General features: G+C 41.9%; 3 protein-coding genes across 4 annotated transcripts; 2 read left to right on the top strand and 1 right to left on the bottom strand.

Moving 5' to 3' along the window:
* The first annotated feature begins 2864 nt into the window (after window positions 1–2864).
* On the top strand, window positions 2865–7636 carry LOC123103816 (eukaryotic translation initiation factor 3 subunit C). 2 transcript variants are annotated; one of them, XM_044525496.1, is made up of 4 exons: window positions 2865–3138; window positions 3658–3718; window positions 3855–5672; window positions 6456–7636. In XM_044525496.1, the coding sequence occupies exons 2-4, from the start codon at window positions 3695–3697 to the stop codon at window positions 7398–7400; spliced, it is 2787 nt and encodes a 928-aa protein (XP_044381431.1). In that variant the 5' UTR covers window positions 2865–3138; window positions 3658–3694; the 3' UTR covers window positions 7401–7636. The 2 variants fall into 2 exon arrangements, with proteins under 2 accessions (XP_044381431.1, XP_044381432.1); XM_044525497.1 differs by lacking the exon at window positions 2865–3138 and adding an exon at window positions 3282–3301.
* A 2307-nt stretch (window positions 7637–9943) lies between these two features.
* Window positions 9944–13005, top strand: LOC123103814 (uncharacterized). The gene is made up of 9 exons (XM_044525493.1): window positions 9944–10070; window positions 10158–10279; window positions 10355–10473; window positions 10569–10764; window positions 10879–10971; window positions 11544–11603; window positions 11710–11784; window positions 12271–12351; window positions 12482–13005. Exons 1-9 carry the CDS (start codon window positions 10007–10009, stop codon window positions 12836–12838), a joined length of 1167 nt encoding a protein of 388 aa, XP_044381428.1. The 5' UTR covers window positions 9944–10006; the 3' UTR covers window positions 12839–13005.
* A 257-nt stretch (window positions 13006–13262) lies between these two features.
* On the bottom strand, window positions 13263–19011 carry LOC123103815 (glutamate receptor 2.8-like). The gene is made up of 6 exons (XM_044525495.1): window positions 18753–19011; window positions 16405–17723; window positions 15456–15702; window positions 15306–15308; window positions 14559–15016; window positions 13263–14251 (listed from the first exon to the last, which is right to left on the bottom strand). Exons 1-6 carry the CDS (start codon window positions 19009–19011, stop codon window positions 13763–13765), a joined length of 2775 nt encoding a protein of 924 aa, XP_044381430.1. The 3' UTR covers window positions 13263–13762.
* Between the last annotated feature and the right edge of the window lie 3916 nt (window positions 19012–22927).

The following is a 22927-nucleotide window of genomic DNA, read 5'->3' as shown; positions in this document are numbered from 1 at the left end:
TGCCAAAAATTCAATTTTTTTGCTATGTATTTTGAATTTAATTTTCATGGGGTAGTAGATGAACCCAAGCTCATTTATGGACTTTCGACTTTTTCTTTAAGAATCAATCAACTTTTTTTAAGGACAGTTATGGACTATCGACTGAAACTTTGTTTGTTTATATATCTATACCTACTGATAAAGCAAGGTGCGCCTCGCTGGTATTTTCATTCGTTGACCCATATTATACTTTTGAGTTTTGTTTTTTCTATTCGAGGTGGTATTTTTTTACGTTACTTTTGATATACACATAATTTCCGTCCACCGGTCGTTGAAATTTTGGTCCGTAATGCACCTTATGCGCCCCGTAATGATCCACTCCGTGTAGGCGGGCCTCTGATTGACGCCCACCTAAGCTAGGTCATAAAAATAAAAAAAAATGTGTAGAAGGGATTTGAACTCAAGACCGCTATGTACGTGACGCAGCCCAATGACCAATGGGAACAACTAAATGCTGTGAACAAAGACACATTATATTTAGGAATGAAGGTAGTATATATAGGGTTCTAAAGGGGTAACTAAATTTAACTGGGCTTGGGCCGTCGCTATAGTTGCTGGGCCAGTTCCGGCAGCGCGCACATCATCAATGTACAAAGAAAGTACCTATGGATATTTCATGTTGAATAGTCCCACATGGCTTCTTTAAACCGATTCTCATCAACTTATATACGTTCAATATCATTTTTTGGTGTGAGCTAATTAAACGGGATCCTTCACATGCAAATAAATAAAGGAGTAAAGGAGTAAAATTTTTTGGATTGGTTTAGAATCGGTTTTGGATGCTCCACTAGAATCGGTTTGAGGTCAAGACGGTGGCGTGAGGATGAGTTTGAGGTCATGAACAATTTAGCATGACGTCAAACTAAAGCAGGTACGGGCTCAAGACGGTGGCGTGAGGATGAGTTTGAGGTCATGACAGTGGAGCCAGGTGCTGGAATGCTACTGAACATGAATAAGTTGGTGATGCTTCAGCTGAAAACCACGCATAGTTTGCTAATGTATCATTGCCCTGTCGCCCCCCCTTAAAAACACCCCATTTCATGCGCGTTATGAATAAATGGATGATCACTACTCCGTTTCTATGCACATAACAAATCTACATGCAAACCAAGTTGAAATAAAAGACATGCAACTATGGAATCTTGAACCATATTTTATTATTAGGTTAAGGGCATGCAATATTTTTTCTCCCATCGCAACGCATGAATCGTTTTGTTAGTAAAATATATAAAAACCACGAGACCTGTACACAACCTTTATTTTCTAAGAGCATGTATACACAAGGGTGCGTCTATGTCTCGCTTCTAACGAGACGTAGGGAACCCTCGGTGAAGGGGGAGCGAGATTGGCTGGCCCAGGATCACGGGAGGCAATTGCCTCGCTTTTTCCTTTTTACATGTTCTGTGTCTTTATTTTAAATGTTCTTTATACTTTCAAATATTCTAAAAATATATATTACAAAAACACTTTGCATAAAACATTGAAAAAATGTTGACCAAGCATTTAAAAATGTATAAGGAAAATGTTTCTCATGTATATGAAAAATGTGTACAAACAATATATACATGTGAAAAAAGTTGATCATGTATTTTAAAAATGTTTAAAAAGTATCTGAAAATGATAAATGTGTATAGAAAAAATATTGACCATGTATTAATAAAATGTTAAACTTGTATTTGGAAAATGTTAAATGTGTATAGAAAAATGTTGACCATGTTCTAAAAAATGTTAAATGTGTATAAAAAACGTTGACCATGTATTAAAAAAAATATATTAAACTTGTATTTAAAAAATGTGAAATATTTATAAAAAATATTGACCATGTTTCAGAAATATTTAAACTCTTACTAAAAAAATGTTAAATGTATATAGAAAAATGTTAACCATGTATTAAAAATGTTAAATGTGTATGAAAAAATGTGGACCATGTATTAAAAACATGCTAACTTTGTATTTCAAAAATGTTAAACATGTATAGAAAAAATGTTGTTCATGCATTAAAAAATGTTAAACTTGTATTCATAAAATGTTAAATGTGTACAGAAAAAGGTTGACCATTTATTCAAAAAATGTTACACTTGTATCTGAAAAATAAAGCATTTCAAGATTTTTTTAAATATGTATAAAAAATATATTAACCATGTATGAAAATGTTAATCAAGAATTTTGAAATCAGTAAACTTGTATTATTAATATGTATTAGATATATAGCAAAAATGTGTATATATAAGCATTGAAATCTGAGCAAAAACAAGAAAAACCAATTAAAAAAGATGAACAAAACTAAAGTAAAACAAATAAAAAGAAAGAAAAGTAATAAACCAATGAAAACTGTGAAAAGAAATAAAGAAAACCAAAGCAAAATAAAGGAAAAGGAAGCAAATAAGAAAAAGATGGAGGAAAAAATGAAGAAAAACCAATGAATAAAAAAATGAAAAAAAACCCGGCTCGATTCGCCTGAAGTAAGTAGCACCCCTACTACTTACTTATCACGTGGAACACGCTGACGCAGTGGCTAGTAGTTTTTTTTCATGGTAATACATGTCTTATTTATATCATAAAGAATAAAGTACAAGTCACGTAAAGACCGATATAACAAAATTGAAAAGATAACAGAACATCTCTGAGCTTAATACCAACGTCTGTCTTCTAGAAGACCATGGATCGTGCCTTGCATCTTCTTTTAACTATACATGAATGGGCCGGCCTGATTACTATAGACCCTTCAGTGAGACATCATACCGTCTCGCTTGATGCGAGATATAGTCACAGCCCCTATTTTATCGAGGGGCACACAGCTCTTAGAGTTTGGGTGCCCCAGAGAACCTAAGCCCAGCCCATATTTACCCCAAGCACAACAGCAACCCAGCCTGCCAAAAAGTCCAGCGTGCCACCCAAAGAATCCAAGCAAACCCTAGCCTCCCCATCTCCACCTCCATCCTCCGCGCCCCCGCTCTGCACGCCGCCGGTCCCTCAACACCCTCCATCCTCGTCCGCCGCCAGCCGCCGAGCGCGCGGCCGCACCCGTCTACTCCGCCGCTCCAAGCCTCCGTTCTCCGCTGGATCTGAGCCTCATCCGCTCCACGGCCGCGACTCAAGGCAAGTTAACCGACCTGATTGATTTTCTGTCAGACTTGTCGTTGCAGGCCGCCGCGCCCTGCCAGCAATCTCGCCGCGCGCCAGGCCTAGGTTACAGCTCTAGCCGCCGACGAGCAGGCTAGCGCTGCGCCGAGTCCCGGGGATCTCGCTGACCCAACGTCAGGTTGAGGTCTCTTGCCTGGGTTGCGCCCTTGCTCGTCGCATCTCACATTTTTTCTCAGTTTATTAGTTGGTTTGTTATGTTTAGGGTATAGGTCTAGCTCTCTGCTCATACACGCGAACTTACATCTTCTGTCGGTTTTGTGTAACTGCCTTCGATGAGCTATTTTTTCCTCATGGGGTTTGATTCGTTCATCTGAGTCATTCCGTAAGCATTGTTTACCTTATTGTTAGTGTGTCATTTATGTGTTCCGAGGATAGTTTCCCCCCCTTGTTTAATTGCCTGTGATGCATATATATTTCGCGTGCTTCCTTCTGTGTGTATTGATGATATCTTTCTTACTTGTGTACTTTGCATAGCTCGAAGACAGTCGAAGGTAATTTGCAAGCAGCAGCCATGGCGTCTCGTTTTTGGGGACAGGTACTTGCTTTCTCTCTTGCACTGATCTGCTGAGTCAGACTCTATGTTGCATAAGTGTAGTACGTAGTATGCATATATGTTGTCCTTGTCAAATGCAGTTACTTAGTACCTTTTATCTTTTTCTACCCAACATCAGGGAGACAGTGACTCCGAGGAGGAGGTGGACGAGATCGAGTCAGAACAAGGGAGTGATAGCGAGAAATCAGAAGCCGGTGATGGGGGACGTGATGGGTCCAAGAACCGCTATCTGAACAAATATACACAAGACAGTGACGACTCTGATACTGAGAGCCACCGCGTGATTCGCTCCTTGAAGGACAAGCGCAATGATGAGATGAAAGCTACTGCCGACCAGATGCGCAATGCAATGAAGATCAATGACTGGATTAGCTTGCAGGAGTGTTTTGACAAGTTAAACAAGCAGCTTGACAAAGTTGTTCGTGTCAATGAATCTGCGAAAATTCCAAATGGGTATATCACCACTCTTGTGCTACTGGAGGACTTCCTTGCTGAGGCTCTTGCAAATAAGGAAGCCAAGAAGAAGATGAGCAGCAGCAACGCAAAGGCGCTAAATGCTGTCAAGCAGAAACTTAAGAAGAACAACAAGCAGTATGAAGACTTGATCCAGAAGTGCAGAGAGAATCCAGAGAGCTTTGAAGATGATGTTGCAGATGATAAGGATGTGGATGATGATGATGATGAGAGTGGTGATGATGTTGTGGATCCGGATAAGATGGCCTCTGACTCAGAAGATTCAGGGAATGAAGACGATGTCAGTCAAGATGGTGGAGCCTGGGAAAAGAAGTTGAGCAAGAAAGATAAGATTATGGACAAGCAGTTCTTGAAGGACCCGAGTGAGATTACATGGGATATTGTTGATAAAAAGCTCAAGGAGATTGTGGCGTCGAGGGGTAAGAAGGGCACTGGGAGAGTTGAACGTGTGGAGCAGCTAACATTTTTGACACGGGTGGCAAAAACGCCTGCCCAGAAGCTTGAAATTCTTTTTCATGTGATCTCTGCCCAGTTTGATGTCAACCCTAGCTTACTTGGTCATATGCCAGTCAATGTGTGGAAGAAGTGTGTTAATAATATGCTTCTTGTGCTTGATATTCTGCAACAGTATCCTAATATTGTAGTGGACACCTCAGTGGAGGCTGATGAGAAGGAAACTCAGAAGGGTGCCGACTATGATGGAACAATCCATGTTACTGGTGACCTAGTTGCATTCCTGGAGAGAATTGACTCAGAGTTTTTTAAGAGTTTGCAGTGCAGTGATCCATATACCAAAGATTATGTTCAGAGGCTTAGAGATGAACCCTTGTTTTTGGTACTTGCGCAAAATGTGCAAGAGTACCAGGAAAGGGTTGAGAATCATAAGGCTGCTGCGAAGGTTGCATTGCGTCGTGTTGAACTAGTCTACTACAAACCTCAAGAAGTATATGATGCAATGAGAAAGCTGGCTGAGCAAACTGAGGTTGTCATGGAGGATGGAGATATTGAGGCCGGCGATGAGCATCAAGCAGCTGATGACAATAGAGGACCACCACCGTTTATTGTGATTCCGGAGGTTGTACCTAGGAAGCCTACTTTCCCTGAGAGTGGCAGAGCTTTGATGGATGGATTGATGTCTCTAATTTACAAGTATGGAGATGAAAGGACCAAAGCCCGGGCAATGCTGTGTCACATATATCACTATGCAATCTCTGATGAATTTTCAGTTGCTCGTGACTTGCTCTTAATGAGTCGTTTACAAGATGGGATTCAACTTATGGACATCTCATCTCAGATTTTATACAACCGGGTCATGGCCCAACTGGGGTTATGTGCCTTCCGAGCTGGTTTGATAGCTGATGCTCATGGTTGCCTGTCTGAGCTATATGCAACTGGAAGAGTGAAAGAGTTGCTTGCACAAGGTGTCCAGTATAGTCGATACCACGAGAGAACTCCTGAACAGGTGAGCCTCCCTCTTGTATATCATGTGAATGCCTGCACACATGGCAGCTAGTTTCCTTTCTAGTTTCGTATGCAACAATGACACGACACATAAACAGGGATCCACCATTATCCCAAGAGATACATATATATTTATATGATCAGCAATAATTTTCACTTATGTTTTTGACACATGCTCAGGGGACGGTGCTGCCCAGTGGTAGGATAGGTTAAGTTGTTTATATTGTGTTATTGAGGGTAAGCTGTATTGTTACGTATTGCTGCCCTGTTGAAATGGAACCACGAGTCCAGTTGATTTAAATGAGTTTTGCTATTTACCTGAGCCTTACTGGTACATATTGGTGGTGTTTAGATGATGCATCGGCATCAGATACAACTACACTGTCTGGCTCTGTCATCATTGTATCTGAGCTAGTCTGACAGAAATTTATTTGTAGTTGCAAAATGTCACTGTTAGTCATAAATGTCACTGCTGGCCATATTCTTTCATTTATTTCTATTTTTTAGGTGTGAAAGTTGAAATGCTTAATGCATAGTTTCTACAAAGTACCTCTGGTTACATTTACAATGACATCTGCTCCTTTCTTGAGCTCCTTTGGTATTTTATTTATCTAGATAAGGTCCTTCAAGAGTATCTGCTCTTTTTCTCTTGGTTTTCCCAGAATTGACTTGCAGGCTTCAACTCTTCATTTTAGCAATATGATCTAATTGATATGATCACTGTTGACAATGGAAATACAACATACATATTTTCTGCTCATGATGTATTTACTTGTTACTGCAGGAACGACTTGAGAGGAGAAGGATGATGCCTTACCATATGCATATAAACCTTGAACTTTTGGAAGCCACACACTTGATCTGTGCAATGCTAATTGAGGTCCCGTATATGGCTTCCAGTACTTATGACAAGCGGAGGCCTATGAGCAAAACATTCCGCAGGCTTCTTGAAATGAGTGAGAGGCAGACCTTCGTTGGACCTCCAGAAACGGTGAGGGATCATGTAATGGCTGCCACGAGGGCCCTCAATAAGGGTGACCATGAAAAGGCTTTCAGTGTCATCAGTTCTCTGGATACCTGGAAACTTTTGAGGAATAAGGAGCATATCCTTGAGATGCTGAAGCTTAAAATCAAGGAAGAGGCTCTTAGAACCTATCTCTTCTCTTACTCGTCTTGCTACGAGTCCCTGAGCCTTGACCAGCTCACTACTATGTTTGACCTCAGCGAGGCACATGCCCACAGCGTTGTTAGCAAGATGATGATGCACGATGAGCTTCATGCAAGCTGGGACCAGCCAACCAAGTGCATTGTATTCCAGAACGTGGATCAAACCAGGCTGCAGGGACTAATCTTCCAGATGACTGATAGGCTCTCTGTCCTTGTGGAGAGCAACGAGAGGGCGTATGAGGCCAGGACTGGTGGTGCCCTTGAGGGTGCACCGCCCAGGCGCAGGGGTGATCAAGACTCGTCCAATTTGGGAAAGTGGCAGGAGAACTTTGTATCGTCACAAGGTGGCCGCCGCGGCGGCGGTAGGTCTGGTTACGGTGGCAGAGGAGGCTCTGGGCAGGGCGGTGGTTACCAAAATGACAGGGGTGGCCAGGGTTCCCGTGGGGGCTATGGTGGTGGTTCTCGGTTCCAGGATGGAAGGGCTCGCAACCAGTCTGGTTCCTCGTCTAGAGGGGATGGAAATGGACGCATGGTGAACCTAAACAGGCCTGGTAGAAATTAGAAGTCTGATAGATTGAGATAAAATTCCTAGCAAGGTTGCCTTGAAGCATTGTTCCCGCACCGTTCAGAACTCGAGTCGTCGTTTGCTATATTTTTGTAGCTTCTGTTGTCTGTCATAAATCTACCAAGAAGTCTTGAGTAATAGTTGTCTGGTTTGTATCATGGGAGCGAGGACTACATATTCACTCCTATATTTGGCATCAAGTTACTATTTACTGCTTTTCCTGTTTTCTGCTAGTTGTTTTGCCATCTTCCATTCATGTCATGAAAGATGTTTTTTTCCGAGCATTTTTATTTTCTATCTCTGCGAGCTTCTATTTGTGACAGCGTAGAGCCACCAAAAAAGTAAAATGAGAATCTTCTAGTGAAACTCTTCGTTTCTGGTTCCGTTCTTGGCCCAGGATTACAACAGTTTTTTTACTGTATCTTTTAGTTTATGATAAAATGACCATTTGATCAACTTATGTTGTACCATTGCTCTTCCAGTAGCCTAATTGTAGTTTAGTTTGTTACAAAAGTGAACACTATAACTACATTAGTGACAATGGAAATCGGTTGTCCACAAAAAATCATAATGATTGCCTGAGAACTATACAAGAGAATTTGTCTGATCTTTAGCAGGGAAATCATCTACTCCTACTATCATTTTTTTCTTGAGGTCGTTTTGGGAGAGAATTTTCGTCGCTTATGTTATTTCAACTTTTCCTATTTTCTGCAAAGTCGTTTTGCCGTTTCTTTCCAGTCGTGTCATGAAAGAAGAAATTGATTCTTGTGTAAGTTAATAGCGTATCTCTACAAGCTGCTTGTGACAGTGTAGAACCAAAAAAGGAGAATCTCAGAATTGACCTTCAAAACTGTTTCATCAAGTGGTCGAATCCAGCATCTGCCGATTTAAGCGATACTACCATTGTTCTTCGAGTCCCCTATTTGTAGTTCAGTTCCACCTACAAAGTGAATAGTTGCATCAGTGACAATTGAGTCAAATCAGTTCTCCACTACAGGTCGTAATGATTGCTTAAGAATTGTGTAGGAGAATTTGTTTGATTATTAGCAGGCAAATCATCTACTCCCACCGCCCGGGTTTATTAGACCCTCTTTCATTTTGAGCCAAAGTTTGACCATGAGTTTAATTAATAAAATATAAATTATATGTCATAAAAGTTATACCATAGAAAACCTCTTCCAAATATAAATCTAACAATATACTTTGTGTAGCATATACTTTATATATTTTTAGTCAAATACTAGGTCAAACTTGGACCTGAAATGCAAGGGGCCTAATAAACCCTGACGAGGTAGTATTGATGATATTGTGGAAATAACATGATAACCACTTTTAAAGTGTCTACCTAGGTAAATGTCCGTGCGTTGCAGCGGGGTATAATTATTCTACTTCCTTGATTTCAATTACCAAGGCTCACATGTTTCTCAAAATTCAACTTTGACCATAACTTAGATTTAATTATAATTTTGTGACTTAAAAATCATCCCATTAAAAACTTCTTTTCAATATGAATTCGACGGTATAATTTTCATCACATATAACCAATGTTTGATTTGTCTGATTTATGGTCAGAGTTGAATCATGGAATGTGTACGCATCTTATTCATTGGAACAGAGGGAGTAATGTGTTAGCGCATGATTTATATGTTCATATTAATATGATTGTGCGAATAAGTGTTTACATGATAAAATCTTGTCCTTGATTTATGTGTCTCATATTTGTCTTGTGAGTCTTCTTCTAAAGTCACATATTTTCCTCTGCGTTTTTGCTAGGCCCAAAAGAAAATCTAAATTTTTATTTGATAAAACTTTTTTAAGAACAGTAAACATTTATTTGATAAGTATTTATTAGTTTATCAAAGAAAACCATATTTTTTTGGTAAGTATTAAAATGTTTGCCATTTTATTTAAGGAAAACAGATGGGAAGAACCAGAAATAGGAGGGGGGGGGGGGTCAGAAAGTATGAGATAATTTTTGTAAGTTTTTGAATTGGTGTTTAGTAAGGAACAACACCATCTCCACTCCCGTGTAGCCCCTCATGTGGCAAACCGGGGTAAAATAGTCAGCGGCCGGCCATCACAAGCGTCGTCCCATCTTCATTGCCTCCTATGCAGATGCTTCGGGTTGCCATGGGGCTGCAGGGTTGATAAAACTTTTATATGCGTTGGCATTTTTTTTTTTTTTTTGAGATTAGGCAGTTGGGTTGAAGCAAGCTCCAAAGGAGGCCTTCATACTCACTGTTCACATATAGAGGTTGGGAGGCCACGCGTGGAGAAAGTTCAAAAAAAGTGACGATTGAAAGATGGATGACGATTTTGTTAGACTTTTTTAGTCGGTACTATATGGTACTCCAAACCGAACTGCCAGTTTGGATGTATATATGGCTGATTCTTCTAGCATAGAGTTGCTCTTAACTACTGTATTGAAAAACATTTTTTTTGAGATAAACTATTTTTTTGAGAAGATTTTATTGAAAAACATGTTTACGCACACTGTTGTGGTAAGTTCGGCCCAACTCCTCCTTCCTCGGGTCTGGGCCGCTACTCCCACTGTCTTGACCGGCCTCTGAGAGCGTCCTCGGCAAACAAAAAAACACCGCGACATGGCGCGTTTGCAGAGCCTCGCCGCCCTCGCCGCGGCGGCGGCGGCGTCCGCCGTCCTCGCAGGTACTCCCTCTTTCCCCTAACCTCGTGGATCCAAGTGTCAAACAATCGCCTCTCCTTCCTCACCGGCCCACCTACTCTCTGCTGCAGGCCTGCTCTACAAACGCAAGTGCGGCCGCTTGACCGCGCGGGTGCGGGAGCTAGAGGACTCCCTGGCCGACGCCGTGGAGAAGGCCGCCGCAGAGCGCCGCGGCAGGGTTCGGGCTCAGCAGGTCGGCCCTCCACGAAGCTCCGCTGATCCAACTTTGCGCATTTCATCTCATATTGCTTCGCTTTGACTCTGGCAGTCACTACGGAGGGCCCTGAGCGAGCAGGGGGCGAGCCCGGATAAGGGGAAACCGGCCAAGGCCCCGGCGTCGTACCCGATGGCGCCGATCGGCAGCGTGCAGTCCTGCTTCTCCACCAGGTGCTGTTCTGTCACTTAATGAGCTTGATTACTCGGAGTTGGTGATGTATGCGTGAAGGCGTGTGGTCTTATGTGTATGGGTGTTTGTTCTGCAGGAATGGTACACCGAGACAGCCTTTGGTGGTGCCGCTGGCCAGAGCGACAGTGGTGCTTAATCCTGCCCGTGTTGCGGCCGAAGCGCTAGAGGGACTTGCTAGTTACTCGCATTGTTGGATCCTCTATGTGTTCCATCTGAACACTGATCTTGATAAAATGTGGAAAGACCCTGCTAGATCCAAGCTAAAAGCAAAGGTGTGATCTGTTGTTTGCCCTTAGCTGGTTCTAGTTCTTAATCAGATAGTTGTTGTTCTGAATGTTATCATGGATATGTGGCTGAACCAGTGAATTCTTCTGTTTTCATGGAAGGTGAGAGTTCCTAGATTGAAAGGCGGCAAGATGGGGGTTTTGGCGACTAGAACTCCGCATCGACCTAATCCAATTGGACTCAGTGTAGCAAAGGTAAGTAATAAGTATCTTTCTGGGACCCAGCCTTTTCTTCTTATTTTATTGTCCCTAATTATCTATAGCCTGTGTCGCATAAGGATGGAGTGGAGGTGTCACTCAGAAACAGCACAATGTATATATCCGAATACTATAGCTATTTGGAACATATATTGATGGGCCATGACATATAAATGTACTTAGATTTAGGACTGCTAGCATTTGTGGAACTTGTAGAAAGTAATCTGAAAGATAATAATTATCAGTTTGTTGCTTACATTGTGTGGAAGGACATCTTTTGCACTACAGGTGTCCACACAGAGATGCTATCTGGAGAGGTTGTATTCTGACCAATGCTGCAATACATGCTAAACTGTCACTTCAACTATAAGAAAAGTAACTAATGCGCCTGATTGGATATTGACGAGAACTGAATCACATGCCTCTGTATAAGTATAACCTTGTAGGATAGACCACAGTGTGCAATATTTTATTAAATTAGATTATTGCCTATTTTGGTCATTCTTGCTTAGAATTCTATTATGCCTTGAGATTTTTTATGTCTTAACTTTTACTTGAGCCTTTTCTAGGTGGAGGCAGTGGATGGACATGCAATTTTGCTTTCTGGAGTAGATTTGGTTGATGGCACGGTACTGCATTAAGTGCTTATGTTCCCCAACATTATACAACTGATTTGAACAAATTCAGCAATGTTAGTTGCGAACTCTTCCTAATATATTGCACCTCCATCTACAGCCTGTACTTGATATTAAACCATATCTGCCATATTCTGATAGCGTTGAAGGCGCGACTATTCCTAATTGGTTAGAGGTACATACTATATGGCATGTTACTCCATCCATTACTCTCTTGATCTTTACAGTTCATTTATTTTTCTGTTTGTTCTTCAGAACATGCTTATTTTGTACTCCTTCGAGATTGTATATGTTTATAGCTACTCTTCTGTATTCAGATGATGTTTTCTCTTACCTAAACATCCCTACATGACCGGAAATATTTATTCTTCACCCTTTAGGCAGTTTTACACTTTTTTTTTCTCTTACAAACTTCTCTACTTTGATACTATTACTTAGAGGAAGCTCAGTATCTTGAAAATCCAATAGATGTATCTTATTTATCGTTTATAGGCCAAAAGTTCAGTTTTTGTGCTTTTGTCAAAGTATCACATATAGTTTACTTGCTACATATAACCTTGATGGCGGCAGGGGCACTTGTGGACCTCTTATGGCTATGTTCCAATCAGCTTACTCCTGGATTATTTGCCATCTAGTAATGCTGGATATTTTGTTCAAGCAGGTTGATGGTGCATTAGCTGTGGAGTCTATCCACTTTTCTGAGCACTTCATTTCTTCACTTTCCAATTGCTGGGCGCATGTAGTAAGTGTTCTTGTTGTTCAGAAAATTTTGTATCTTCTTTGTATACTCTCTACCAAATGTTGTTATTTTGGTCAATATACCGTAAAGCCAGTTTCTGACTTGGAAGTTCATCAAACTTAATTTGTTTCAGCAAAAGCAGGCACTCTATGCCTCAGCAGACGAGTTTCAGGACCTGATCAAGGAGGTGCTCTCCTGGGACATCAGATCATTGTCTCAGCGACTCCGCCCTCACCAGGTGACCATTGAAAGCAAGGCGGATGATTGTGGTAGCAAAGCTGATAAGGATTGCAGAAACAAAGAAGATTACCAAGCCGCTGACTCCTGCTCGATCGTAGTCTACCACCTTCATCTGGAAGGCATTGATGTCTCATACAAAATCGATGAAAATTCCAACATCATTGTTGACAATGCAGCCCTTCTCCCCAGTGCTGCAAACCAAAACAGGTGTAGCTACTTAACATGGAGGGATAAACTTAATACTTTGTAGGAGAGTAGTATTAGATAAAACTTTTGGTAAGTCGCAGGAGCACAAGCTGCACAACGCTGTACAATATCATGAGGCTGATGAATTCAGTAGCAACCAGTACTCTATAATGCACCTGAATTTGTGGAGAATATATAATGATTTGCCATATAATCATCGCTCTTTCTAAACTTTGGATTTATCTTTGTATGCGTATTACATAGCATAAACATGCGTCATTTTTTTAATGTATGTTGGCTTGAAAACTTAAGTGTTTGACAAGTAGAAAGTTCAAAAGGGGATTCATATCATGAAGGATCAGAAACGTGGAAGAGTAAATCGGCAAATGGAATTAAGGCTAACAGCTTGAGCAAGACAGTTATCTTCAACACTGATCAGCTAGAAGGTTTCCACTGTCAAGGTTAAAGTTCCTGTAAGAAGGTATGCATCTACTAGGTTACCATTTCAGCTAGGATGCATGCTATCATTCACCATCTCACTGTAATAACCTGTTCTGTCTGGATATGCTATTGGCTTATCAATCTCATAGAGGATGAGTAGCATTCAATCAATATCTCATGACACCACATCACTTGTAAAAACATGTGCCAGTTACATATATAAATTGTTGAAATTGCAGGGATCATAAAGAAGCAGTTTGGAAATGCACGATGAATCCAATTAGATGAGCTTGCCTTTGGGGGTTTAATCAAGCTATACTTGAGCAATACAGGAGATTGGTAGTCAGTCAAATAAAATGAGATTCTGCAGTTCTAATTGTTTACAAGTTTAAACCCTGGCACAAATGACTATTTATATTACACATGTAGCTCAAGAATGCTAATTTCCAGGGTTGAACATATTAGCTTAGGGAGCTCGCTGAGATAACAGGGAGCTAAAAATGTGCTGAACGTCAGATGAGTTCCACTTACAGGCTAGTATTTTTTTCTATTTTACCCCTGAAAACGACAGTTGGCCCATTGTTGGGCATAACAATGCTTGTCTGTCAGTTGTCTCAGATACCACTTCTAAACTGCTTTGTTCTTCTAGCCCACTTTCACCCTGGCTTGCTTGCTGTGTATTTTGTTCATCTCCTTGATTTACTTCTTGGGCCTCACTATTTTCCTCATTTATTCCACTTTCTTCTGGTCGATTCTCATTGTCTAACACAATCTCTGTTGACTTGCGCTTCTTTTTGTAGAAATAAATTATCAATGCTATCAAAAGGGAAGAAGTTGAAGCAACTCCAGTAAGGATAAATAATCCCCTGAAGTTGGCAAATGTGAGTCTGCTTGAACCAGTTACTGGGCCCAAGTTCTGGCAATTGTTTCGATCTCCAATCCATTTCTTCTCAATCTGAATCATAGTATCACCCCCAGTTACGTTGAGGATTGCCTTGGAGATATCTCCAATCAAGGGATTTCCCTTTGATAATGCCTGTGTAAGAAATATGACCACGTTATTGATTCATTTACCAAATGGAGAACAGACACCACCGTATCTTGTCTTGTCTGATGCAAGTAAAAGTATAACTTACAAGCATAATTGGACTTAGTATCAACGCTAGTGAAAGAACATTTCAGTAATCCATCTGGCTACGCAAGTTTATTATTAGGCATAGGCATAATAATTTTGTAGCTTATTTTAGACCAACATGATTATAGGATGTTCAAACGTATCTGATGTGATTGCTAGCCGGCATTAATTTTTATCTGGGGAAACAAATTGGTTAACTTAGGTTTACTTTTTCTAGAAGGATATTGTGCGAAAGCGCATTTAATGCAGTGCAACTTACATATCCAAAACCTGCAGCTTTATAAATTGGTCCCACCATAGTGTACCCTTTGCAGTGATTTGCCAGAAATAGTTTAATGTATGGAACCTCATGCACAAGTGCAGCAATACCACCATTGTTGCTTCCTCTTGAAAGTGCATTGTGAAAATCATCAGGGGAATTATAGGGCTTGATCTTCGACCTGTCAAAACCAAGTTCTTCCAAAAGTCCCTTGACGTAGGAGCCACGATGATATCCTACATATTCTCCACTTTTTAGGAGCTCATGCACATCTGTTACAGTTGGCTGAAGCTGCTGTACAGTTAGCATTGATGTCAAGCTTGCAGTGTAACTTGATGTAAGTACCATCAGGAAAACCAACCAAATGATCAAAACTATCCGGGACAGAAAGCGTTGCACAAGCTCTTCTGCAAAAGTTACGAGAAAATAAATTTTAGTTATACTTTTGCCAGCTCGAGGCTGAAGTTGAAAACCACAACATAGATATCATAATAATTTTGTTAAAAGTATATGATAATTACTTTGTTCTCCTCTATTTAGTGCATATGAAATATCTAGTAATATCTACTACAGTGTTGTAATGAGCTATCACATTTTTAGAAATGCAATGTTACCCAAATGTGTTTTGAGAAATTTCTGATGCATTCTCCATTTGTTAATTGTGGAGCTGTTTTAGTTACATCAGGCTTCTATAACCGTCTTCCCATTCAGATCTCTTAGCTTGATACTAAATGCTCTATTTTATGCACCAACATGGGAAATGGATTTATCACGGTAAGTGTACTCAACTCTCTTCAAATATGGAGAAAAAGATCATAATCCCCAACTGTCTGGGAATTGGTCCACGGACGTTCTCGTTATTGCCTAGAAACTCCAATATTAATACGACCACACCAGTGTAGATAAAGAATACGATGCTTCCAAACCACATTCCAGGTTCTAGCGGCTTCAAGAAAATCCATGTATTCTTGTTTATGCTATCCCTGACTGGAACGACCATTGCTATTCCTGATTCTGTGTATGGCAGAGTGAAGTCAGCGTAGAATGTTCTGTTATACCTTATTGTTATATCTCCAATTACTATATCATATTTCTGTGAAGGCCAAAAAAAAGAATCATTAGCTGAGCAGATAGAAAATAATTTGAAATATGCCTGGTTAAAAAAAGAATTTTGGAATATGGAAAACTAAATAAGGTTGGCACTCAGTAAATTAATTGTCTATACTATCTTCTGCCATCCAATAGGGGTTTCCCTTGGTATTCAAAGTTTATTACTACCATAAGTCCATGACTGGTTCTGCATACTGCAAAAATCATTCACATGCTTAGGTTGGTTGCTAATGAGAACTACTATAAATTGACGATGAGACTAGCATATATGAACAGGGCCCTTTTTTTTTGGGAATGAAAACGTCCTCAAAAGTAGTGAAGAAGGATGACAACAATGGGTTTATACTTTATAGTATTGTGTGGAAACCTTTTTTAAATGGCATGTGTGCAAGTTAACCTTTATAGTAGGAAAAAGTTCACCTTTATGCTTCAAGGCCTCAACTGTTTATACTTACTTACTTACTTACTTACTTACTTACGAAGCCTTTTATCCCAAACAAGTTGGGTAGGCCTCAACTGTTTATACTAACTAAAGAAAATCAAGTAGGAAATACACATGACTTGAAATCTTTCGTACCTCAAGATGTATGTGTGCAAGTTTGGTTTCATGCTTCAAGGCCTTAACTGTTACTAATAACTAAAGAAAATCAAGTTGGGAATACATAGGACTTGAAATCTTTCATACCTTAAGATAAACTTGGTAGACAAAATCATTGTAATCTTCCATACTTCCGTCATCCTTGGTACTAAATAGTACATATTCATAAGGGACTGCATAAGGAAGTCTCTTAACTGCCTCTTCAAATACATCCACTGAAAAACCGATTGCTTTAGTTGCACCTGTGATATGATCCTTTTCGACCTTCACAAATTCTGGATATCCACTTGTGCACACACCAACTTGAAGTTTCTTCCCGCTTATAGGAATCTCAAAACCTCGGGGTACTTCTATGGACTCTCCTGGCCAGATAACTGGATTTAGATGTGTTGTTGCCCGTCTGGTTTTATTTAATTGCTGCGAGAGTTCATTTTGTGCTGTCCAAAATCCAATATCTCTCCATCCTTTCCCTACTACATTTATTATTCGAAATGTTGAAATTTGCAGCTGCCTATTTGAAAGGTCAAAATTGCCACTGAGGCCTCTAAATTTATTCTGCAGGATTGCTTGCAACAGTTTTGGACCATTATTAGATGTTTCCAAGGTTTCCAAACTTACTGAATTTCTTGTGGCACCTGGTTTCTGAAATGTGGCATTTGCATGTCCAACTTTTGCTGCGGCATGTGCTACTGCCCAGATTGTATCATATCCCCATAGTCCAAAGATGTTCAATTTCAATGGTGGATCGGTTGGGTTGTCAATCTGGAACCTCATATTCCATCTCATGGCAAACTCATCAAGTTCCTTGGTTTTGGGAACATAAAACTCAACACCTAAGGCACCATTCAATGATTCTAGGACAGAAGGATTCAGTGAATCTATTAGATTGGTTACTCCATCTGTCATGATCCATGCATATCCTTTGTTCATCATCCCTACTTCTCTTGCCTTTATAAAGAAGAGGGAGGCCAAGGTAAATGACATATGTACAACAAAGACCGTCGTTTGCATTGTCAGCAGCTTATAGAGTTCTAGAGTAATTTGTTCACTGGTTGCTGACAAAGGGATCACACTTTGGTAGGGAACACGTGCATCAACTTCTTGTAGCACATCAACAAGGTATGGTATGATACCTCTACCATATTCAGTGTCTTCATAGATAGACACCACCTCTCTCCACCCGTAGGTTTTAACTATGGAGGCAATGCAATTTACCTGTGCCGAGTCATTTATTGTTGCTCGCACAAAATATGGAAGAGTTTTAGATGATAGGGATGGGCTTGTTGCCGTGAAGGATATGACCGGGACATGACTTTTGTTTCCAAGTTTTGAGATAAATATAGCTTGCGAAGATTTCTGAGGACCAATGATGACTTCTACATTGTAATTCTCTAGCAGGTCAATAGCTGTATAATTGCACATCGAGACAAACTTTAGTTGAACATCGCACATTGAATGAAATTCATAATATGCATAAATCCCAAATAATTACAGATAATCCATCTGCCGGAGCTGTGTGTTTTCAGAAATGTTGCCACTTACATGTATGAACAGTATCTAGAAGAGCGAAATAGGTGATTACCTACAAAAATAGTTGCCTGATTTCCAATTTGCGATAATTTATCTCATATTATATTTGTGTTGCTTCCTCTTGATGGCTCTGAAATATTACTTCTTTGTGCACAGAGTGGAATGTAAATATATATTATGAAACATATGGTGCTTTATATTTCAGAATAGTACTGCAAGTGACAAGGATATATAGTTGTTTCGTCCAGACATTAGGATAGCTGCTATATCACTGCTTCCGTGGTTTGCGGGTATTCATAGTTTTCCTAGTTTCTGCATTTGTGTTACTGGCCCTCTTTTTCCTTGGTAGATATTACTGGAAGAACTGGCAACAGTGTGCTCATTAACACATCAAAAAAACTGGCACCTGTGGTCCTGATGCAATACCCCTGGTGAATAGAATGCAATAATTCCTGGACATTATCTTTGGAACAGTTTGATGTGATGTGGAAATCTAATTGGTCTTAATAGTAATGTTATGTGATGCTCAGTTGCTTCCTAATTGTACTTGTAGGTATGATTCAGTTGTCATTAAGTGGGTCATGTTTACTTGCTTCTCTCCACAACAAGTGAAACGACTAGGGGCCGGAATATGAATATTTTTAGTTTCTTGATTTCCATGGTTTTGTTGACCTTTCTTTTTTCTACTGTGTTTTAGTACATCAGGTTTCACGTCGCAATAATGCTTGTAGGCAGAGCTCTTCTTCATGTTGGTTCACCCATAATCTAAGATGCGCAGTTGATGAACAGAGTGTGCAAATAGTCCATTATTTCAGCAGCATAGCAGAATGAGCTGATGCAGTGGCCTTTTTTTTTGGGTCCGAAACGGATGCAGTGGCCTATGACTAACAGTTGAGAACATGTACCTTGAGATGCAGCTTGGACATCATCACTCATGGAATCTCTGATGTGGAGGACAAGCTTGGTGCTATAGTTCCGATGAACATCATAGAAGTCCTCCATAGCCAGTGAAATGCTGGTCCGTGCCATTTTGCCAACAGTGGACCCCAAGTCAAGGATAACCCCAACATGGAGCTCCTGTGCTTCTTCGCTCGAAGTATTTTGGGCGACAGCAAGGTTGATGGGCAGCAAGAGGAGCAGGATGACTCTACATGCGAGCTCCATCTGCTGAGCCGTGAGGTTTGCAGACTCTCCTTACACTTGGTTATCAAGACATTTGAGGAGGCACTCAACATCTGTCTCAGTAGTTGACTACACTAACTAATGGTAGTTGATCTCATAAAAAAAATGTAACTTAAGTTGAAATTTACTTGCCTCCTATTGAATGATGGAATGATCCCATTGACGCGTTGTTCCCTCATAGCAGGTCAGAGGCTTCCACTGGACGTCTTCTCTATTGGCTCTTGTGATGGTTGACTTGGATGTATTAGTGAAATGCTCTATGTGTGATGATTGACAGACTTTGAAATGGTCTTTGAAGTTATGATTGGCTCAGTGTGATATTCTTTACCCCAACAGGTATGTACTTTAGTTTGGTTCACTTCTCAGGAAAATGCACATGTCCAATTTGGGAGAAGAAGTCCTATGGACTGATGTCACTACTATGACTTTATTTCCTCTTACTGATACAAGAGGAAAGGAGCCAAGGAGTGCTGAAGTCAGATGGTTTCTCCCCTGCATACAGATAACTGGACCCCTGTCCATAACAAGGAAGTGAATTATTGCCCCTTCTAAAACAAGGTAACTCTTAAGTCAAATCTTCTCTTGGCGAAGGGTTTAGTTTTTTTTTTCATTTGTGAACTACGTCTAGATGGCTTCAGACATATACAGTCCAAGGTTGAAAAAAAAGAACCTTCCCTCCTCCCTCCCGTGTCGCGCCCGCATGGTGACGGGGAGGGAACCCTAGATCGCGCTGCTGGTCTCCCCTCCCCTCCTCCCTCCTCCATCGCCGCCGCCAGGGGGCTCGGCCGGGCAAAGGCCGGTCGGCGCCGGCGGCGGCGGGGCATCCTCGTCCTCTCGCGTGGTGGGGTTGGCGCGGGTCAACACCCCGGGCCAGGCGCGGCGCTGACGCCGGGCACCACGGCGGTTCGTCTGCAGCGACCGCGCGACGGGCGACACGATGGCGGTGTGTGCCTGGGGCGGCGGCGGCGGTTGGCCGTCTTCTCCTCCGGTGGCAAGGGCCGCGGTCGGCACAGGTCGCGGGCGGCTGCCTCTCTTCTCCGGTGCGGGCTGGCGGAGGTGGCGGCACGGCAGCGGTATGCTCGACTCCTCTACGGCCGTCGTGGCGCATGAATCGGCTGCTGGTGGCGGCTCCTCTTGTGCTTTGGTTTGGCTCGGCTGGCTGGTGGGTGGCAAGGGCGTCGTGAGGGGGGAGGCAGGGGTGCCTCCCGGACTCCCCGTCATCGGGATTTGGAGGTGCCAGATCGGGCGTCTCGGGTGGCTGCAGCACGGCTGGTCGTCGGCGTTTTCCCTGCCCAGATCTGACTGCCGGCTGCTCCTGCCAAAGGAGCTTGTTTCGGGCGAAAAGAGAGGTCTTTGCTGCCCCTTCACCGGTTGACGATGTCGGTGTGCGGCGGCGGCGGTCGAGGGGTGGTCTCGATGTCGGGGCAGCGGCCTCAGTGGTGGGAGGCGCGATGCTCGTGTGCGGAGCTCGCGGCTTGGATGTTGGCCGGTTACCATGGTCGTGCTGGCGGCGTGGTAGTTTGGGTACGACGGTCGGTGACGGTGGTTTTGCAGCGTGCTTGCGGCACTCCGGCTTGGAGGAGAAGAGGGCTTGCCGGGTGAAAACTCTTTCTGGCTTTGCTAGGTCGGCGGGGGCAGCGCCTACGGGCGTCCTATCCTTCTTGAAGGCGTCGCCGTGGCTCCTCTTCCTCCTCCGTGTTGCTCCGGGGGAAACCTTGATCGGGCGGTGGTGGTACTTAGGTGCCATGACCTTGTTGAAGGCTCCACCTTGGAGCAATCGGTTCGTCGTGCACAGCTCCGACTCTTCGCTATGGTTCGTTCATGGTTGAGGCCTCCGGCAACTTCAAGCGGCGCTCTCTCTTCCTTCCTGTAGATGGCTTGGAGTTGTGTTGGGTGGTGTAGCTGTTCCCAACATTCTTGTATCTTGCCCTGTGTGTGTTGGTGTGGGGTTGTATGAGGTTGGATGTAACTGGATCAGTGCTTTATATATAAAGCAGGGCGAAAACCTTTTTCGGCAACTACCTCTAGATACATCTGTTTGAGGGACAAGTACTTCCGGACACAGAGAGTAGATAATTGCTCATGCGTTGCAACATGATATAAATATTCTAGCACGTTAACCTGTTATTTACATGTTCATATTAATATGATTGTGTAAATAAATGTTTACTAAATCCTGTCCATGATTTATGTACCTAAATAAAATTTAAGATGTTATCTGGTAATCATTTATTTGGTAAAAACTTATTGGTTTACAAATAATAATTTGGCAAGTCAAAAAAAGGCCAAGACATTTAAGGCTGTTTTCAAGGAAAACTAATGAAAAAAACCAAAGGTGGGAGAAAAGAATCAAAGCAGAGAGAGGGAGGGAGGAATGTACTTAAAATTAAACGAAGGATGAAGTGGAAGACAGAACCTTACAATTCTTTTTGTGTGTAGGAGAGATTGGGATGGACACAATATTTCGTAGCTTGTGTCAACAGTAAAAAAAATGAAAACAATAATAAATAATAAAATTCTGATTTTTTTGGCAAACATTGACAAATGTCTTGAGTGCTTGTAAAGTTTTATTATGGAATGACGCGTGGAAATCGTGACCGAAAAGTCTATGCTCCAAAAATGATCTTGTATCATGGAGTGCAAGAAAACAACATATAATATCAAGATTCAACACAGAAGCAAAATATAGGTCTCTTGCAAATGCAACAACAAAAGTAATTTTTGGAGCATTGTTACACTCCATTCCCCGCAAAAAAAAAGTGATTTGGGTTCAATCATTGTTACATTTTTTTTGAAACTTCAATCATTGTTACAAGAGCTTGGTGTTTATCACCCACAAGTAGGTGTGATAATATTGATGCCAATTATCTGTCGACAAATCCTATGGTTCATACTAGAACCAAGTCTATTGTAGTAGACTATCACTTTGTCAAAGAAAGAGCAGAAAACAAGTTACTCAACATTCATTCTATACCCAAGGCGATCAAGTTGCAGATGAGCTTACAAAGCCCTTGATAGTCAAACAACAAGAAGTTTTTTGATGCAATCTCAACTTAGATATTTTTTTTAGGAGCAACGGCCGCCCACTGATAAATCAGCAGGCAACATCATACAAGGGGGATGTTTTATGTATTCCGTGCGTGTATAGTTTGTTAGGAGTTGTTGTATATTCTGGTTCGGTTAGTGTAGGATTCGATCTATGTCTTGTATAGTTTTTGTATGGATCAAGTCTACCACAACCAAACTAACCATAATGTAAATCCTGACCATGCACCCCGTATGTACACGAACGAGTCCTAGCCGATACAGCAAACTCTTCCACCAATGTCTTGTACTATCACCATTTTTATGAACAGTCTTTAGTCAGTAGTACTGCAAAGAATACAAGGGTGATCAGCTCTCATCATTTACATGCCCTACTAGTACTAGCTACATGTTGTGTTATCCGGTCGAGACAACAAAGCTAGTTTACACGTTTATAAAGGGCGCGCCGGTGATGATCTCGATGGCGGCGAGCGCGACGAGACCGAGCGCATGGCAAAGCGACCGTTCCAAAGCTCCGCGTTGGCGTTCATGATGGCGCCGGCTCTGCCCTCGGAGCTCTCGCCCTGGAGCAGTGGCACCAGCGACGCCATGGTTAGCACCGCCACAGAGTAGGCGAACCACGCCTGCCCGGTGCCACTGCCGAGCTGCGAGAGGAGCCCGTCGCCGCGCCCTGCCTCCACCGCAAGCGCCGTCACGAAGCCTACCATGGCAAGGCGCCCGTTGATGCGCTCCGGGGCAGGGCCGCTGAACGCCAACGCGTCCCAGATCGAGGTACCCGCCAAACAGAAAGGTCGCAATGCATCTAGGACAAGCTTCTGTCGGCGCACAGCACTTTGATAGACACGTACGTGAT

Source organism: Triticum aestivum, chromosome 5A, assembly GCF_018294505.1.
Source record: "Triticum aestivum cultivar Chinese Spring chromosome 5A, IWGSC CS RefSeq v2.1, whole genome shotgun sequence".
NCBI lineage: Eukaryota > Viridiplantae > Streptophyta > Magnoliopsida > Poales > Poaceae > Triticum > Triticum aestivum.
Note: the sequence above shows the minus strand (reverse complement) of the source record. Positions and strands in the feature narration are given on the sequence as shown.

Coding starts and splice junctions, on each gene's coding strand:
- LOC123103816 (XM_044525496.1), top strand. CDS start 3,695: ATGGCGTCTCGTTTTTGGGGACAG. Junction 3,719..3,854: donor CGTCTCGTTTTTGGGGACAG/GTACTTGCTTTC, acceptor ACCCAACATCAG/GGAGACAGTGACTCCGAGGA. Junction 5,673..6,455: donor ACGAGAGAACTCCTGAACAG/GTGAGCCTCCCT, acceptor TTGTTACTGCAG/GAACGACTTGAGAGGAGAAG.
- LOC123103814 (XM_044525493.1), top strand. CDS start 10,007: ATGGCGCGTTTGCAGAGCCTCGCCGCCCTCGCCGCGGCGGCGGCGGCG. Junction 10,765..10,878: donor GATCCAAGCTAAAAGCAAAG/GTGTGATCTGTT, acceptor TTTTCATGGAAG/GTGAGAGTTCCTAGATTGAA. Junction 11,785..12,270: donor CTATTCCTAATTGGTTAGAG/GTACATACTATA, acceptor TTGTTCAAGCAG/GTTGATGGTGCATTAGCTGT.
- LOC123103815 (XM_044525495.1), bottom strand. CDS start 19,011: ATGGAGCTCGCATGTAGAGTCATCCTGCTCCTCTTGCTGCCCATCAAC. Junction 17,724..18,752: donor TGTCCAAGCTGCATCTCAAG/GTACATGTTCTC, acceptor GCAATTATACAG/CTATTGACCTGCTAGAGAAT. Junction 14,252..14,558: donor ACAATATCCTTCTAGAAAAA/GTAAACCTAAGT, acceptor TTTCTTACACAG/GCATTATCAAAGGGAAATCC.